This window comes from Panthera onca, chromosome D1 (assembly GCF_046562875.1).
Source record: "Panthera onca isolate mPanOnc1 chromosome D1, mPanOnc1 haplotype 2, whole genome shotgun sequence".
Taxonomy (NCBI): Eukaryota; Metazoa; Chordata; class Mammalia; order Carnivora; family Felidae; genus Panthera; species Panthera onca.
The window spans coordinates 108,997,548-109,017,616 of record NC_138348.1 but is presented as its reverse complement, the minus strand read 5'-3'; the positions used below and the strand labels follow the sequence as shown (position 1 = coordinate 109,017,616).

At 40.5% G+C, this 20,069-nt stretch overlaps 1 protein-coding gene across 1 annotated transcript in view; it reads right to left on the bottom strand.

Annotated features, from left to right (window-relative positions):
* Positions 1-20,069, bottom strand: part of CWF19L2 (CWF19 like cell cycle control factor 2) — a 150,293-nt gene that overhangs the window by 123,498 nt on the left and 6,726 nt on the right. The window contains exons 4-6 of the mRNA XM_078432699.2: positions 8,405-8,515; positions 7,552-7,671; positions 923-1,016 (exon numbers count right to left, since the gene is read on the bottom strand). Of these exons, the coding sequence (XP_078288825.2) occupies positions 923-1,016; positions 7,552-7,671; positions 8,405-8,515 (325 nt within the window). The remainder of the gene's footprint in view (positions 1-922; positions 1,017-7,551; positions 7,672-8,404; positions 8,516-20,069) is intronic.

Genomic DNA, 20,069 nt, shown 5'->3' with positions numbered 1-20,069 from the left:
GGGGCTCTAGGGACATCTCTACATAAAGTATAAGAAGAATTTTTATGAATGGCCACAATAAAAATAAAAGATATAACAAAAAGCAGGAACGTATTCTGGTAAACCACTAAGATGAAAAGATAACACCCTAACTTACAATGCCACTATCTGTACACTGGGTTAATTGTATTTGAATGAACTTTTCATGGAGGTGTCAATGAACACTTAATTGGCATAAAAATACTTTTAAAATTATGGTATCAAGTGTGATTATGTGACACTTAAATATTTTGTCTCCATCTGTTGGAAAATAACAGCACTATCCAAGGTAAATAACAAGTTTTATGAATGCTGGCAAAGTAGGAATTTCTAAAGAACATATGAAATCACATCTTTAATATTTATACGTTATTTTCATAAAAGTTCAGACATACCGCTTTTTTATATTTTGTTACGGGATGTAACAACCCAAAGCATTATTATATCCTCACAAAATCATACTTTGTATTAATCCATTCAAAACAGACACTGAAATATGAAAACATTATCAAGTATAAAAATATAGATTTAATCAATTTCCTCCCCAACATATATAATTAACATAATCAATCTTTCCAGGTACTAAATTTAAACAAGGCCTCAAAAGACCGCACACATTTTATTTACTTTGTCCTATGTAATCTGAACCTTCAATAATAATCCATAGAGGCTCATAATATGAAACCACCGGATTCCACATCAGATGATCAGTAAACTTACAGTTGTTTTTCAAATACAGAAATAAGCACAGATAATTACAGACTTAAAACCACCTCACTACACAGAAACACGCGATATTTAAATAATCACATCTTCCGAATCTACCAACAAACTCTGGTCATTCCCATAGGAATACCAAGTTACAAGAAACGCCTGTGTGGCTACAACCAAAATGTAGAGATACCTTTAGTAACTGATGACACGTTACAGTCTTCTGGGGGAAGACCTGTACCACCATCTTTCCAGTATGGATTCAGTTCTCTTTCCAGCAGTCTGGACTAGAACAAAACGTTTTCAGAGGTCATAATTTTTTTAAAAAGCCGCCATAAAATACATTAATCAATAATATATGAGACTCAGTTAACAATTGTAAACCTGGACAAATAATTAAAACACTCCTAAGACACACTCTTCTGCAACTTGCAAAAATAATGCCTAAATTAACATTCGTCCAATGCTTCCAATGAACGCCTACTATGAATCAAAACCGTGGTAGATGCAGAAGATATAATAATCTGCCTAACTCGTCCCTTGCTAGATTAGGCGATAGTGAGGAATGGAGACAATTAACAAGTAACTGACAAGTGTTTTGAGGATGAGGTGCATAGTGCTATAGCCACACATTACTTAAACCCGTCTCACACTGACAAATCAAAGACTTCCTAGAGGAAGTAGTACATGCAGTCTGAGACCTAAAGAGGAGCAGGGATTAGCCAAATCCTCTTTTGTGGGGGAAGAAGGCATAGAGATACTCCAGCGAGGAGTAGCAGATTTATAAAACCCTAGAGGAAACAGAAAACGTAACACTTCCAAGGAACTTAAAAGAATTGAGACTGTCTAAAACCTAGAAGCATAAGTGAGTAGTGATAAGACATTAGGTTGTAGAATAATCAGGGACAAGGGCCACATGAGCCAGTTGAAACTGCTACTGGGCTCTCATAGCAGGGTGGTGGTGAATCATGGAAGTGATTGGCTTTGAATTACACAAAGAGCAAACTGGGTTCAGAGTAGAGGAAAGAGTACAGGAAAGCACGATCAGAGGCAGGAATCCAGTCAGACAACTGTGGTAATAATCAGCAAAGAGACGACAGTAGCCCTGTCGCAAACCAAGTGCCTTCCGCGTCCCAAGCACAGTGGCCAGCCCTGGGGTTGCAATGAAGAAGCCAGAGTCCTTTCCATCAAAGAAAGGACCGTCTAGAGAAAGGAGAGAGACAATTAAGCAATTCCAATACAGGAAGTGCTATGAAGGTAAAGGGTGCTATAGAACCACATACAAGGGGTACCTGACTTGACCTGAGGAGGCCAGAAAATGTTTCCCAGGACTAACAACAATTATTAGAATTAATAATAGCAACTAGATGGAGAAGAATGAAGAGAGTTCAATGTCAGTTTCTAGTAAATGAGCCAACCATATTATTGAAAACAAAAAATGGTGAATAAAACTTTTTTAAAGCTTTTAAAATACATTCATGAGTTGATAAAAAAAGTAGAGAATCTTCAAAGTACAAAATTTAAGTTCAAGGTTAATGTGGAAGGCTAGGCAAAAACATAAGAATTTGACTTCTTAGAGTAGTTTGTACCAAAAAAATAATAAAAATTAAAAAAAGATTCTGGGGGCGCCTGGGTGGCTCCGTTGGTTGGGCGTCTGACTTCAGCTCAGGTCATGGTCTCACGGTTGGTGGGTTCGAGCCCAGCAACGGGCTCTGTGCTGACAGCTCAGAGCCTGGAGCCTGCTTCTGATTCTGTGTCTCCCTCTCACTCGGCCCCTACCCCAACTCATGCTCTGTTTCTCTCTGTCTCAAAAATAAATGAACATTAAAAAAAAAAAAAAAAAAAAAAAAAGATTCTGTCACCTCCCTTGTTAGACTACTACAAAATCTCAAAGCATCTAAAATCAAGGTGTTTCTTCCAGTGGTCTTGTGCAGACACTCAAAGATCCACATCAAAGTCTCAAAAGAATACAAAAGCCTGACAGCATGAAGCCTGCTTAGGATATTTTGTCTCCTGCTCTCTCTGCCCCTCCCCCGCTTGCTCTCTATCTCTCTCTCAAAATAAATAAAAATAAACTTAAAAAAAAAAAAAAAAAACAAGGGAGGCACCTGGGTGGCTCAGTAGGTCAAGCATCCAACTTCGGCTCAGGTCATGATCTCAACAGTTTGTGGGTTTGAGCCCCACATCGAGCTCTGTGCTGACAGCTCAGAGCCTACTTGGGATTCTCTCTCTTGTTCTCTCTGTCCCTCCTCCAGTCACACTCTCTCTTTCTCTCTCAAAACAAATAAATATTAAAAAGAAAAAACAATGAAATGCCATCTCTCACTATTAATTAGCATGACGAAAATTTACAAGTCTGACAATACAGATGCTCAGGACGGTAAAGAAACGCACACTGTCAGGGCAGCGTAAGCGACTATCTACACAAGACAGGTGAGTACCTTATAACCTGGCAACAACTCTTCTAGGTGTGCACCAAGGAGAAGTCCACACAAGGACCTTCGTCTAGCACTGTGTGTAACACTGAAAAACAGCAACCAATGCCAATGTCCACAGATAACCACAAGAAACGGACAGCTACAGAATGGCACAGTTAGATGACGAAAGACTGCACGGTGATTAGAAGGAATGAACCAAAATATGAATCAATCGCTAAAACACACTCAGGCCTTCAAGTCAAAATGGCCTATAAAGGTTCTATTCACTCATCACAACCTCCCTGCTCAGGACAAACAGAAAAGAAACATAAAATATAAAACATACTTCAGTTCAAGACAAGATAAACACCTCCATGGACCAGAAAGGTAATGCAAAGTGGAAACCCAGGCCTTACTGGGCTCTATGTGCAGGCAGAAAGCAACAGCGCTTCCTCAGTTTGTGTAAGATAATAAACACTACGAGTGCTGCAGTGAGATGGGGACGGAGCCAGCTTCAGCACACAAAGCTCAGGACTGGGGTGGGACACCTCCTGCTGGCAAAAGAAGGCTGAAAAGTGGGTATCTGTCTGTACAATGCTCTACAGACGAGGTCTACAAATAGATGCCACAGGTCTACAGCGTATAGCACAGTGCAGGCAGAGGCGGCCCAGAGGACAAAGACACAGCCTTGAGCATTTGTTTTCACTTTTTTGTGACCTTCACCCAAAGAGAGATTGTATGTGTGTGTTTATACACAGTCTGTGTGTGTGTGTGTGTGTGTGTGTGTGTCCAAAACAAAGGTTGTAGGAAACAAAATGTATATTTATTACATGTAAAACTGCTGACATTTTATATTTTAAGTGCTGACTGCAATACGTCAATTACATGACCCACTTTTGAAGAACACCAGGCTGGAACACCAAAGAAATGACATCCTCAAAAACAAGAAAAGACATAAAATCAACATGCTGCACACTGAAGCTTCCGTTCAGGACCATCATTTTAGACTCCTTCCCACTGTCTTCATGTTATCCACACTCTCATTACTAGAGTCAACATCTGATTCTAACACAAGGGCCTTTTTTTTCCTCAAAATAAACCAAATGTTTATCACATGTTAAGAATATAATCATGTGCAGAGAACAGCACACTCAGACGGATGTGCAGATGTTTGAAAACTGGCTGTTGTCACTCAATAGTCTAGATGATCTACTTGTGCTCCCAACAGTCTGAATTGTTACCTAAACAAAAATCAGAAACTACTACAGGTTTTAAACGTCCGAACTAAATCCAAGGATTTACAGAGCAGAAAGCTAAGTTCACAGGGAAAGGAATAATAAATCTTCTATACTTTCAAATATATCAAAAAAAAAAAAAAAGGCACTACACACGGAGTTCTCTTCTAGCTGCTAAGGAAGATATAAACAACACAGTTTCTCAAGAAGTATATAATCTCATAAGGGAAATCAGAGAAAACTACTAAATCACAGTACTTTACAGAAATCTACAAGTACTATAAAGTAAAGGAACAAAGTGCTATGGAAACATAAAGACAGAAGAGATTTATTTCAGTTAAGGGAAACAGGAAAAATTTCATAGTACATATCAAGTTAGGCCTTGAAGAATAAACAAGATGCAGACTTATAGACTTTCTAATTCACTTAGAAAGAACCAGATGAGGGGTGCCTGTGTAGCTTGGTCGGTTATGCATCTGACTCTTGATCTTGCCTCAGGTATGATCTCATAGTTCGTGAGATCAACTCCCACATCAGGCTCTGAGCTGACAGTGCAGAGCCTGCTTGGGATTCTCTCTCCCTCTCTCTCTCTCAAAAATAAATAAACTTAGAAAGAAACAAACAAACAAAGGAAGGAAAGAAGGAAGGGAGGGAGGGCAGGAGGAAGGAAGGAAGGAAGGAAGGAAGGAAGGAAGGAGGAAAGAAGGAAAGAAAGAACCAAATGAATAAAAATACAGAGATAGGAATTTGCAAAGAAATATGAGGGACAGTGGTTAAACTAGCCTAGTTGAGGTACAAATTACCTAAGAGAAAGAGTCCAATCCAATGTGTCTGAACTCTATTTACAGCAGCTTTTGAGGGACAGGGTCTTTAGGGGAGAAGAATAAATACAGCACCTTATTTTTTCAGTCCAGCCTCTGAACAAGTTAAGAAATGCAATAAAAACATAAGGAGGTAAATGACAAAAATTACCTTTATTGCTGGTGAAGGCTAAATCGGAAGAGAATTTTTCTTTCAGTAAAAACCAAACGGGCCTGTAACTGAACCTCACAATGAGGCACTTTCCCAGGTACAATCAGCACCGAACCAACCCCACCGCAACCAATTCCCCACATGGTCCCTGCAGGCAGCCTGTTCCATAAGCAGGCAAGGCTGGGCTAAGCCAAGTATGCCAGGTATATTCTTTCCAAATTCTCCAGAAGAATATTTACTGCAGAGCCTCAAGGACAGAATGAGGAAACAGGGTGACGTGAGATAACCACTAGTGGAGCTTCTTCCACCCAAAAAGAAACATGAGAAATGGTGAAGACATTCCCCTCAACTCGCATCACTGAAGACTTCTACACAGAGTAACACCATGACCAGAGCTGTCCTGTCAAACACTTGACCTGACATCATTGTAGGATGCGGAGTGAAAAATGAAGAGGGCACTGAAACTGCCCACGCAAGAGTAAATCAGGGCCGGAACCATAATAACATCTAACCACGAATGGCTCTTAGTCCCAGAGGCTGTCCTCAGTTCGTCACACGCATTAACTCAGCTCCAGGAGAGAGGAGGTAAATGAGGAACGAGAGGCCAAGTCAGACATACATAAGTGGCATACATAGGTATGTAGACAGACATAAGTGACAACTCAACTCAAGCAGGAGCAGCAGGAATGAAAAACACGGTACAGAGACACAGGACAAGATGTGGGCACAACAACAGATGCAGACTTAATTGAATCAGAGAAGTTTATAGAAGAATTTGTAAGAAAAGATTATGTTAGTGAGAAATCCTGAAGACAAACCTGAAAAGGGGGGGAGATAAGCAAGAAAAAACTATTACCATTTCATAGGAAAATGAAGATAGCTTTATGGGACAGAATTTCTAAGAATACCTGATCACTATTTCACTCTGTAAAGATAGTCAAGGGTTTACTATGTTCTGTTGTCTGATATGGAGAATAGGCCAGAATAGGATATGAACAAAACAGAAGACCACAAGCCACGGTTGCCCCAACATGCCAAAACGTTCGTGCCCGCAAACAGCAGAGGACGATTTCAGAAGCAAGCCTGTAATGACAATGGGTATTATCGGCTTCCAGACTTTGCAGGCTCCACTGTCCACAGGTTACCTCCCTACTGCTACGTGCACTTCCCCTTTCCTCTTTTGATACCATGACTCCAACTCCTTCAGGTCTCAAAGACAAAGATATTTTACAGAGCTCAGCCAAGATGCTCCAAAACTCCATGGACTTCAATGTTCCGTGTGGAGAGCTGCCTAGCTAATAAGCCATGACCACGTGCCACACCCACACTTTCAGAATTAAAATTAGACTGGACAGTGGGACGAGGGAGAAAACAACACCGATCACAGGACTCTCACCATCACTCTCACATTTTTTGTTTATTTGTCTCTCTATGATGTGTTCAAGGTAAATTCTTAAGGATGATCTTCTTGTTCACTAATTCTCTCTTCAGCTGTATTCAATCTGTTGATAACTCATCTACTGAGTTTCTAATTCCAACGGTAGTGTTTTTCATTTCTACAAGTTCTTGTTGGCTCTTTCTCATATCTGCCTTCATAATAATCTTTTCCTTCTTACATTTTCCACATCTACTGGTACTGTATACCGCTATTAAATATCCCAACAGATAAAGGCTTCATGTGTCTGATTCTACTGCTCATTACCTCAGAAGCCTCTCATTCATGGACCAGCCTTGTATTTTCATGTATTTTGTGATTCCACATTATGAGCTTGTTTCTGGAAAACCCGTGGTGCCCACAGCGACACTGCGGTCCTCCAGAAAGCCCCAGGGTTCACCACTGCCAAGCACTTCAAGGCACTACCAACACAAGAGAGCTTTAAAAGAAATTCTCACCTTGAAGATTCTCAGACCACACAGGCAGCAGTGAAACCATTACAAATCCATGCTGTGAACCAAACTCAATACTCAGGCAACGATACATGCCTGGGATTTATAAATCTAGCATAGCATTCAGCTGACTTCCTACAGAAGATTCATTTCACTAGAACTTCTATCACACTTCATAGCTGTTCCCACTAATATTATTAACTACCACAGCAGAGAAAATAATACTTCACAAGCAAAACTGCATTTACCTAAATGTCTCGCTGGTTAGTAAAGGTCAACTACAAGTTACAGCATTTGAAATATTCTCTTACCTGTTCTAGCGCTTGGGTTTTCTCTCGCTCTATTTTCCTGACAGTTTCCTTTGCAGCTTTGAGCGACGATGATGACACAGTTTTAACAGACATAAAATCAACAGTCATCCACTCATCTCTCTGTTTATAAAAAAAAAAAAAAAAAAAAAAAAGTCACTTCAATCTAAATTGATTAGAAGTGAAAATAAACACTTGGTAATAACAGCAGGGATTCTGGGGGCACTGAAACCTGGATCATATCCTACATTCGCCTAACTTAAAACAAGTTTTTTAGTCTCTGTATGCCTTAATCTCTCTCCTGTAAAGTGGAATAAATTCTTACCTTTTAGGACTGTTTCAAGGAGTAAACAAGATTTAAGGAGCGCAGTCCAGTGCCCGACACACAACAGGTATTCAAACACCAGCTCTTTCCACCCCTCTTCGCTGTGGCTCGATGCATTCGCACGTAGGCGGGTGAACTAGGGCCCCAAATTTGTGAACTACCCAACTCTAAATACTGCTGAGAGAAATGATGACATGGTGTGGCAAAGGGAAACTACTCAGTGGAGAAAGGTCACATACAGGTAACAGCACAGAGCTGCCAGGGCAGGAGGGCAAAGGGCCGCTTTTCTAGCAACAACTGGAAGCAGGAAACCCTCTGTGGGACTCAAACAGAGGGAAGTACTCACTTTCTCACAGAAGAAGAATGGAAGTCTAAAGACTAAGCAAACAGTACCACTGCCAGAATTATTTGTAAAAGTATACTGTTTTCACAGTCTCATTTTTCTCCCGAAGCAATTTGATCCATCTGTCATTTTAGCATCCATCTATTTTTAGAAGTCCATACTTCTTTCTTTAAAATCGGGTGACTTACCTGGACAACTTGGTTGCCTTCCCTTTCCGTATTTTCACCTTTCGCTTTCCAGGCCTTCTCCCTGCCAGGAGCCTGGGGCGGGACAGCCTCAACCCACTCGTCTTCAGAGCTCTAGGAACAGGCGGCATAGAAGAGAAGTTCTCAAACGTGCACACTTCCACGTAAAAATTCTGTGCTGTTGTTAAATGGTAAATTCTTCAGTTTCCTAGAGAAAATTCTTAGAGTATACTTCCCCTTGAAAAAGCTACACTGAAAATCTGAACAAAGAACCTGTAAACCCACTCTTTTGGGACAAGCCCATGAAACACCAAGACTGTTTTCCTGCCAGGGGAAAGCAAAACCAAAAGATCAGAAGTGACAGCAGAGAACTCACTTCAACACAGAGCTGCGGTTCCTACCAACATTAAGTGATATCGACATCTTTGTTTAACTACAACAAGGGAAACCACACCCAAGTAAATGACTCTGCCTCTAAGTTTCGAGTTTTTGGATTTCCCTGGGTTTAAAAATGCAGAGATCGCAGTGAACAGCCAGACTGGTAAGGCACTTTGTTAATGTGTTTAAATACCAGATTATTAAATCAGCTAGGAAGTATTTAGCCAACATCCCCTATGTGCTCAGCATTATGCCAAGTTCTGGATTTTGTTTTCCACAAATACATCAATCAACTCCTTCTATGTTAAGTACTGTAATAAGTACGTTCACATATGTTCTCAAGCTGACTCCTTAAAACAACCCTACATAAAATACTATTTGGTTTTACAAATAAGAAAAAGCTTCCCCAAATTAGGTAACTTGCCCAAGTTCCACGGTATCCAAGCAGGAGAACCAGAATAGAAACCTAGATGTGTCTGGCTCTAAAATCTCTTTGGAGCTGTACAATGGAAGTTTGGAAAGACCCTAGAAATCACCTAGCACACAACACTTGCTAATGTCCCACAGAGAAACCTGGAGGCCAAGGGAAGCAAAGGTGGGTCTCCTGAATGAGAACAATATTTTTTCATTCCACAAAGTTCTTTTTTTTTTTTTTTAATGTTTATTTATTTTTGAGAGAGAGACAGAGCATGAACAGGGGAGAGGCAGAGAGAGAGGGGGACACAGAATCTGAAGCAGGCTCCAGGCTCTGAGCTGTCAGCACAGAGCCCGATGCGGGGCTCAAACTCACAGACCGCGATATCATGACCTGAGCCGAAGTCAGATGCTCAACTGACTGAGCCACCCAGGTGCACCCCTATCTACACAAAGTTCTTGATAATCACCTAACCAGAGAACAAACATATGTCTGGTAAAAGGTATAATCTACTCAGAGAAAACATATTTGTCTCTGGCATCTCAAGTGCCAGCTGTTTCCCAATACAAAGCAGACTTCATTCATTCATTCATTCAGACCTTGATTTGGACTTACAGAAACATTAGAGCTACTTACTGACATATATAGTTAAAACTTTTTAAGATAACCACTATGAACATATTTCTGGTCTAGTCATATTTACATTGTCAAACCAACTTAGAAAGGAGTGCACTTGTCGTAATGAGCACAGGGTGCTGTATGGAAGTGTTGAATCACTATATTGTACACCTGAAACTAACAGAACACTGGATGTTAACTAACTGAAGTTTAAATAAAAACTTTTTAAAAAGATCAATTTAGCAGCCTGGTTCCTACCACTTGCTGTTACTCACTGAAAGGAAGTTTATAATCTGAAAGCACATCCCTCGGGTGCCAATTTGCTAACATCAAGCTAAAAAAAAAAAAAAAATGTTTACATTAGCTTTCCACAGGATTCTGTTAAAGGCCTTCCTTTAAAAAAAAATAAAATAAAATAGGGATGCCTGGGTGGCTCAGTCAGTTAAGTGTCTGACTTCAGCTCAGGTCATGATCTCGCAGTTTGTGAGTTCGAGCCCCGCGTCGGGCTCTGTGCTGACAGCTGGGAGCCTGGAGCCTGCTTTGGATTCTGTGTCTCCCTCTCACTCTGCCCCTCCCCCGTTCACACTCTGTCTCTCTCTTTCTCAAAAATAAATACATGTTAGGAAAAAAAAATTTTTTTAAATAAAAAAATATATATAATTTATTGTCAAATTGGTTTCCATACAACACCCAGTGCTCATCCCTACAGGTGCCTTCCTCAATGCCCATCACCCACTTTCCCCTCTCCCCCACCCCCAACAACCCTCAGTTTGTTCTCTGTATGTAAGAGTCTTATGATTTGCCTCCCTCCCTCTCTGTTTGCAACTATTTCTCCCCCTTCTCTTCCCCTGTGGTCTTCTGTTCAATTTCTCAAGATCCACATATGAGTGAAAACATATGGTATCTGTCTTTCTCTGCCTGACTTACTTCACTCAGCTTAATACCCTCCAGTTCCATCCACGTTGCTGCAAATGGCCAGATTTCATTCTTTCTCATTGCCAAGTAGTATTCCATTGTATATATAAACCACAACTTACTTATCCATTCATCAGTTGATGGACATTTAGGCCTTCCTTTTAAGATTTATATTTTTAAGTAATCTCTGCACTCAGTGTGAGGATCGAACTTACAACCCCGAGATCAAGAGTCACGCACTCCAGCGGCTAAGCCAGCCTGGCGCCCCTCGAAGGCCCTCCTCTAAAACCACAGATTTTCTGCACCCTACTAGCTGCTAACCAATCACCTGCGAGTCAGTGATCAGAGCCACCAGCTGCTTAACCACAGCTGCAACCGGTGGCCACTCCATATCATGACCTACAACTTCAGTTGAGCTAGACTCTCATTCACAACCAGTATTCCTCTTACTGGCCCCTGGTCAGTTCTCCCTTTCATTCCCCTGGCTCACTCCCCTTTGAAGATGTATCACTCTTACATTTACTTGTGTAACTATCTGATTGATGTCTCACTCTCCCACTGGGCAGAAAGTTCTAGGAAGACAAAAACCGCTTCTGCTCTCACCTAGCTCGTATCCCCAAGGACATAGTTTAACACCTTAGCAGAGAGGTGATGCTTATTATATTCTTCAACATCTTCCTCAAGTTTTCTATCAAACCCCATTCACCACATACTCAGCTAGTGGATCTCTCCTCCTCCTTGACCAACCAAAATGATGCCACCTTAACTTCCTACCCAACCCCCAACAAAATTATGTACACTTGTGCATCTCCTTTCCTCCTGTTAATTCTTCCTATTCAAGGCAGGTGCTCCTCCAAAGATCTTGGTCCCAACCATTCCTGTTCCTCCAGGACAATGCATCATCAATTATCTCCTTCTCTTGTAGCCTGGTCTACAAGAAGCACTCTATTGGCCTAGAAATATGCTCAAGCATTTTCCATCCTGTGTGTATGTGTGTATGTGTGTGTGTGTGTGTGTGTGTGTGTGTGTGTGTGTGTGTATGTGCGTGTGTGCGTGCATGTGTGTTTGCATGTGTGTGGGTATGTGTGTGTAAATGAGCGAAGAAGAGGAACCTCTGTTGGCCTTATGTCTCCCCCTGGCAGCAATTTATCTTCCAACTTTTACTCTAAGCCAAAATTTTCAAAGAGTAGTCTGTAGCCACTGCCTTCACATCCCCACAAAACTCTACGATATGGGTAAGGTTCTCACTAATCTGCTGAAATTTCTTCAAAGGTCACCACCGGCTGCCACTTTGTCCAATGCAGCAGAACGTTTCTGAATACAACTCTCGATAACTCATCTTCCTTGATTTCCAGGACCTTTCCCAGTTCTGCTTCCATTCTTGCTTTCTTCTCCATTTCCCTTATGCATTTTTCCTCCTTTGCTCAGCCCCTAAATATCAATGCTGTGTGGGGTTCCTTTCTTGGCACACTAATTTTTTAATCTCTAAACATTCCCCTTTGGCCATTAAATCCACTCTCATGCCTTGAACTACCATCAATTGTGCTGATATCTTTCAAATTGGTCTACCCAAAGTGTCGGTGATTTAACCAACTACCTACCATATTTGGATACCATGCTGAACTCAATAAACACAAAACATACACCCATCGTCTTCTTCCACAAAACCTGTTCCTCCTCCTGAATTGCTGAACTGAATCACCTGGTACCACCAACCACCCACTTAACCAAGTCAACAATCTTAGGATCAACTTTGCCCCTCCCATCAAAACCTACTATTTTCATTTCCAAAATATTTTCTCAAATACATCATCCAGTGAACACCACATGCCTACCATGGGACCCCACTTCCACCCCTGGCCATAACTGATTGGTTCAAAGGTAGGATTCTGACCCAATTGATATCAATCTGAGTTACTCTCCAGGAATTTGAAATCAAAACGAAATGGGGCTGCTCTAAACTAAAGAGAACTGGAAATGCATTGGCAGAAGCCTTTTTTGCCATGAGGATAGAATTCAGCAAAAAACTGATCTGTTACCAAGAAAAAAGTGAACTCGGAGGAAAACAAAAATGGAAGATGGCAAGACAACTCATAAAAGCATTACAACTCTAGTTCCAGCCATTCCTGAAGGCCAGCTTCATTCCCACACCTACAGGTACTACGAGACTTTTGTACTCTAATAACAAATTGCCCCCCTGGGGCACCTGAGTGGCTCAGTTGGTTAAGCGTCCAACTTCGGCTCGGGTCATGATCTTGGGGTCTGTGAGTTCAAGCCCCTGCATCAGGCTCTGTGCTGGCAGCTCAGAGCCTGGAGCCTGCTTCAGATTCTGTGTGTCCCTCTCTCTCTGCCCCTGCCCCGCTCGCTCTCTCTCTCAAAAACAAATAAATATTTTTAAAAATTAAAAAAAAATAACATAAAGTGTCCCCCCCTTTTTCTGGATAAGCCAATTTGTTTTATCTCTATTGCCTGGAACCAAAAGCCCCGACTAATACACACCTCTCCTGTCCATCCTTGAAGCATCCTAGGTCAGATCTTATCTCACACCCAGACAACTGCAATAACCTGGACGCCGGTCCTTCCTTCTCCAATCTCCACCCTAGACACATCTGGAGAAACAGAAAGGGCACATATGACCCCTTCTATGGCTCCCTGTGACAAAGCTCCTCTTCTTTCTTACCAACAGAAGTCAATCTCATTGGGAGACCTACCGTGCCTCCCTTGCTGGAAAGCAAAGCCCTACGGTCAAGTGTCCAATGACACTGAAATGAAGGTATTATGTGGGACTTTCTGGAAGACAAATTATGAAAGAGAGGGTCCCCTTTCTTGTTACCTAGATGAAGAGGTAATGCTATAAAGATGAGGGACGGGCAAAACAGAAGAAGCCTTAGTCTCGGAAGACCACACGAGTCCCAGACTGCCTACCTGATTCTTTCATGAGAGAGAAAAGTTAACTATCTTGTTTAACCTATGGCTACTCTGAGATTTTCTGGTAAATGCAAATGAACCTAATTAGAGGACACACTTCCTACTGAATAGCGCCAGAGCTCTTGGTTTACAGGCCCTATCAACTCTTCCATTTTCATCACCATCCACTCCCCCCTTGTTTTGTAACCTAGTGCTATCATATTGTTCGTAGTTCTATTTACTTACATATACACATACACACATACACCATGTTATCTCACTTCCAGGCCTTTGCTCTCACAATTCCTTGTGCATGAAATGCCAATAACCTTCTGTGCCTGGCTAATTCTTAGTCATTATTCAGGTCTCAACTCAAATATTATCTCCCCAACAAGTCTGCAGATGAAATCCTCTTTCCCTTAATACATTGTTCTGTCTTGGCATCAGGAGACTGCATATTGAAATTATGTATCTATTTATCTAGCTACAAAATGAGTTCTCCAAAGGCCTGAAAAAAAAACTATTTTTACATTCCGTGTGTCTATACCAGTGTCTGACAGAGTTGGCATGCAATAAAGGTGTACCTAAAATTAACTAAATCCTCTTTTCCTACCCTTCCAATAGCCCTAATCAGAAACATTAATCGGCAGGCAGCATTCAAGCATTAAATACCAGGCACTGAAGGAAAGAAGCATCAATGATACACTTAGTATTCTTGTTATTTGTTTACAGAACGGTGATACCTGCACCATTGTGTACAAAGCGCCTGCCTTCATTCCCTGTCTGTTAACTTTGTTTCTCACTTTCACCATTGCACAGTCAGCTCACTACTTCAGCATGGCTGCTATTTCCCTCTCCCCAATATGCTATGACCTCAGTCCTTCTGCGGATTTCAGTTTTTCAATCCTCCATTTTACCTTGAAGAACTCCTACACCATCAAGCTTAATGTGCTTGACCTAACAGAGCTCCCAGAACTCTTGTTCTCATATGCAGCCTTTATAATAACCATACCCCTGATCCTATCAGCCAAAATCTCTAAGATGGAACCCAGACAGCAAAGTGCTACCAGTAAAAATCAAAGGAACTTAAGGACTTCTGCCTCTGGCCGTGACAAAATAAATGGCATCAAAATAGAAATACACAGAAATAGAAATAATAATGGAAAATGTTTGAAGCTCTATTCGGAACACTGAATCTCGGTAATACCAGGCCGTGATCCCTGAAAAGGGAAACAAATGAGGTGAATGTTACCATTACTATCTCCACAGCTTTTTGCCTCAAAGCACTTTCCAGACCAAGGCACAAGAAAGGGTTGACTCAAGCTGAATATGACAATCTTACTGAGCTAAGGAAACAGAATTTGTGTTAGATGATTTTGCCTAACTATTGGCTAATGTTAAGCGCTGTGAGCACATTTAAGGTGGGCTAGACTTAACCGTAACAATCAGTAGGTTAGGTGTATAGAGTGCATTTTTGACTTACGATATTTTTAATTTACAGTGGGTTTGTTGGGACATAACCCAACTGTAAGTCAAGAAAGATCTATAATTACATTAAACGTAAATGATCTAAACCACTGTTATCCAATAGAATTTTTCTATACTACACTGCCCAATACAGTGGGCATAACCTAGCCATAAGTGATAACTAAATACTTAAAATATTTGGCAGAACACCTGGGTGGCTCAGTTGGTTAAGCGTCGGACTTCGGCTCAGGTCATGATCTCACAGTTCATGAGTTCAAGCCCCACCTCGGGCTCTGTGCTGATAGTTCAGAGCCTGGAGCCTGCTTCGGATTCTGTGTCTCCCTCTCTCCCTGTCCCTCCCCTGCTCGCATTCTCTCTCTCTTTCTCAGAAATAAATAAACATTAAAAAAATTTTACAAAAAATATTTGGCAAATGAGAATGAAGAAATGAATTTTCAATTTAATATTACTTTAATGAATTTTAATTAAAATTTTAAAAACCACATATGGCTACTATATTAGATAGTGCAGAAAAGCCTCTAATTAAAAAGGAAGAAATTGATAGGTTAGATAAAAAAGCAAGACCCAAATATACACTGTCTACAAGAATACTTTCAATAAAAACAAAAGAAATTAAAAATAAAGGAATAAAAAATGAAAAAACAACAAAACTGAAGTTTATTAACATGAAACAAAGTTACCTACAACAAAAGTATTACTAGAGATAAAAAGAAACATTTCACAAAAATATAATGGCCAGTTCATCTGAAAGATATAACAATCTGAAATGTGTACATACTTAGTAAACTTCAAAATACATAAGACAAAAACTGACAAAACTGAAGGAGAAGTAGACAAAAATCTACTACAGTTAGAGATTTTAATACTGCTCTCTCAATAACTGACAGAAGAGGGGCGCCTGGGTGGCTCAGTCGGTTAAGCGTCCGACTTCGGCTCAGGTCACGATCTCGCAGTCCGTGAGTTCGAGCCCCGCGTCAGGCTCTGTGCTGACAGCTCAGAGCCTGGAGCCTGTTTCAGATTCTGTGTCTCCCTCTCTCTGACCCTCCCCCGTTCATGCTCTGTCTCACTCTATCTCAAAAATAAATAAACTTTAAAAAAATTTTTTTTAAAAAAATAACTGACAGAAGAGAAAAATCAAAAATCAATAAAAATATGAAATACTTAACACTATTAATCAACTTTCCCAAACTGGCATTTATAGAATACTACACCTACCAACAGCTGAATTCACACTTGTTTCAAATACACATGGAATTTTCATCAAGATAGATCAGAGGCTGGGCCCAAAAATAAGTCAGAGTAATTGTTTTTTTCCAAAGTCCAAGATTCAAAGGATACTTATTGTTAGCCTACACATGAGGGTTTTTTTCTCTTTCTTTTTTGAGTACAGTTGACCTACCATGTTACATTAGTCTCAGATGTGCAACTTAGTGATTTGACAAGTTTATACACTATGCTGTGCTTACCACAATGTAGCTACCATCTGCCCCGTTACATTGCTTTTACATCACTGCCTGTATTCCTTATGCTCTGCTTTTGATTCCCGTGACTTACTCATTCCTTAACTGGAGGCCTGTACCTCCCTCTTCTAGTCACCCATTTTACCCAACCCCCCTACACCCATCCCCTCTGGCAACTATCAGTTTGGTCTCCATATTTACAGTTCTTATTCTTTTTGTGTATTGATTCATCTTTTTCAGGTTCCATTTATGATAGAACCATATGGTATTTGTCTCTCTCAGTCGGACTTATTTCACTTACTGTAATACCCTCCAGGTCCTTCCATGTTGTCTCAAATGGCACAATCTCATCCTTTTTTAAGGCTGTGTAATATTCCTGTGTGTGTGTGTGTGTGTGTGTGTGTGTGTGTGTGTGTGTACCACATCTTCCTTATCCATTCATCTGCTGATGGACACTTGGGCTGCTTCCAAATCTTAGCTGTTGTTAATAATGCTGCAGTAAACATAGTGGTACATGTATCTTTTCAAGTTAGTGTTTTCATTTTCCCTGGGTAAATACCCAATAGTGGAATCACTGGATAATCACTATGCAATCCCCTTGTCTCTGTTGTAGTCTTTGTTTTAATGTCTATTTTATCGGATATAAATATTTCTACCCCAGTCTACTTTCCACTTCCATTTGCATGGTGAATCTTTAGGTCTGAGGTGAGTCTCTTGCAGATGGCTCTTGGTATTTTATCCACTTCACCACTCTGTCTTTTGATTGGAGCATTTAGGCCATTTACTTTTAAAGTAATTATTGACGGGGGCGCCTGGGTGGCTCAGTCGGTTGAGCGCCGACTTCGGCTCAGGTCACGATCTCGCGGTCCGTGAGTTCGAGCCCCGCATCGGGCCCCTGTGCTGGCAGCTCAGAGCCCGGAGCCTGTTTCGATTCTGTGTCTCCCTCTCTCTGACCCTCCCCAATTCATGCTCTGTCTCTCTCTGTCTCAAAAATAAATAAACGTTAAAAAAAATTTTTTTTTAAATAAATAAATAAATAAATAAATAAATAAATAAAAATAAAAAAAATAAAGTAATTATTGATGGATATGTACTTATGGCCATTTTTAAAATTTGTTTTCTATTGTTTTCATAGTTCTTTCCTTTCTTCTCTTGCTCTTTCTTTGTGATCAAATGATTATTTACAGTCTTTTGTTTGGCTTTCTTTCTCTTCACTTTTTGAGTCTATCATAGGTTTCAGGTTTGTGGTTAGCATGAGGTTCATATATAACATCCTAAGTAAACAGCTGTCTATATTAATTTGATGGTCATCTAAGTTCAAACATTTTCTTAAAAAAAAATCTTTTTCTCCTTCTCTTCCCTTTTTACTCCCTTCCCCACATTTTATGTACGTGTTGTCCTATTTTACATCTTTTTATTCATATTAATCTTATGTCTAAGTATGGCCATTTCTTTTCCACTTAAAGAAGTCCCCTTGGGGCACCTGGGTGGCTCAGTCGGTTGGGCTGCTGACTCCAGCTCAGGTCATGATCTCACGGTTTGTGAGTTGAAGTCCCACATTGGGCTCTGTGCTGATAGCTCAGAGCCTGGAGCCTGCTTTGGATTCTGTGTCTCTGTCTCTCTGCCTCTTCCCCACTCATTCTCTCTCTCACTCTCTCTCTCTCAAAAATAAATAAACATTAAAAAAAAAAGAAGTCCCCTTAACATTTCTGGTAAGGCTGGTTTAGTAGTGATAAACTCCTCTATCTTTTGTTTGTCTAGGAAACTCTTCATCTCTCCTTCAAATCTGAATGAAAACCTTGCCAGGGAGAATGTTGTTGGTTGTAGGCATTTTCCTTTCAGCACTTTGACTATGTCATGCCACTCCCTCCTGGCCTGCAAAGTTTCTGAGGAAAAATCAGCTGATAGATAGCCTTATAGGTTTTACCCTGGTAGGTAACTTTTTGTTTCTCTCTTGATGTTTTTAAGATTCTCTTTTTATCTTTAACCTTTGACACTTTAATTATTTGGTGCCATGGTGTAGACACCATTTTGTGTTCATCTTGTTTGGAACTCTCTGTGCTTTCACTGACCTTTCACTCAAACAACTCTCTCCGAGGTATAGTTATACAACTTATTATACATGTAAAAGTGTACACATTGTATGTTGCAACAAAAAGACTTATCTACTGAGCTGACCATTGAATGACGAAGGGATTATGGGTGCTGATTCCCCACATAGTCGAAAATCCACATACAACTTTGACTCCCCAAAAATGTAACTACCAATAGCCTATGGGTGCACTTGAAGACTTACCGATAACATAATCAGCAAACATGTATTTTGTATGTTATATGAATTATGCACCTATTCGTACAATAAAGTAAGTTAGAGAAAAGGAAATCATAAGGAAGAAAAAATAGAGTACTGTACTATATTTATCTAAAACACATCTGCTTGTAAGCGGATGCACAAAGTTCAAGCCCATGCTGTTCAAGGGACAACTGTATTTCTAGGGAAGAACAAAGAGAAATAACAGGCAGTGTGCCTCTAAAATGAAGCAAGCACCCTGAGTCAAATTATTAAATGTTTACTCCGCCTGCCAGATCCATCCCCATGGGACAGGGATGCCGAACCTGTGATCTCTGCCTAAACCCCAGGGAGTTTCATAAATCCCACTGAAATAAACAACTTTAAATACAAACTTCTTTTCACAAAGAGGATCACTCACTTCGTTCAGTTTCTCAACAGGACCAGCAACTCAACACAGAGCTGTGGAAACACCGTTTCTACCTTCTTTCTGCTCTAAGACTTTCCAACTCACTTCGTCCTGAATTATATTTAACAAATTTTTTTTCTGTAAAACCTAAATATTCCTACCACTACAAAATATGCTGGCTACCTGACCAAAGTATCCAGCTGTGGATAAAGTATCCACTGTGAATCAATAAACTGCATTCTCACATAAGACAGGCTTCCACGAGCCATTTATCATCTCAGGGGTACCGCCACATGCTCAGTTTCTGAAACGGCAAGAGGGCTACACTTGAGAATTTGGTGATTCACCTGCACATACAACCCTCTGAAGATCAGACCTAGAAAACCAAACTATCCCTCAACATCTATAGCCCATAGCTCTTTAAGCACCATGTACCTCTTTCTTCCTGAAAATACTCATGAGAGGCTTTCCCTTCCTCTGTGAGTCCTCTCATCCCAGAACTGGCTAGAGACACAGTGGGGCCACATCCTATTGACCATGAAGATAAATATACTACCATGTCCTATTTTAAAGAATTGTTAATTTCTACTAAAAAAAACAAACAAGAGTAGCAGACTCACAAATGTCTTAAAACTCTTTTCTCTTATGTGTACACAACTGCTCTTTCCCTGCAGCTCCTTCCAATTTCCAGCTACTTCTACTGAACAGCCTTTACTCCTGCCTGGCTCTTCAGTGTTGTGCCCCCCTTTTTCTTCAGTGTCCCTGGACAATTCATCTATTCTCATGGC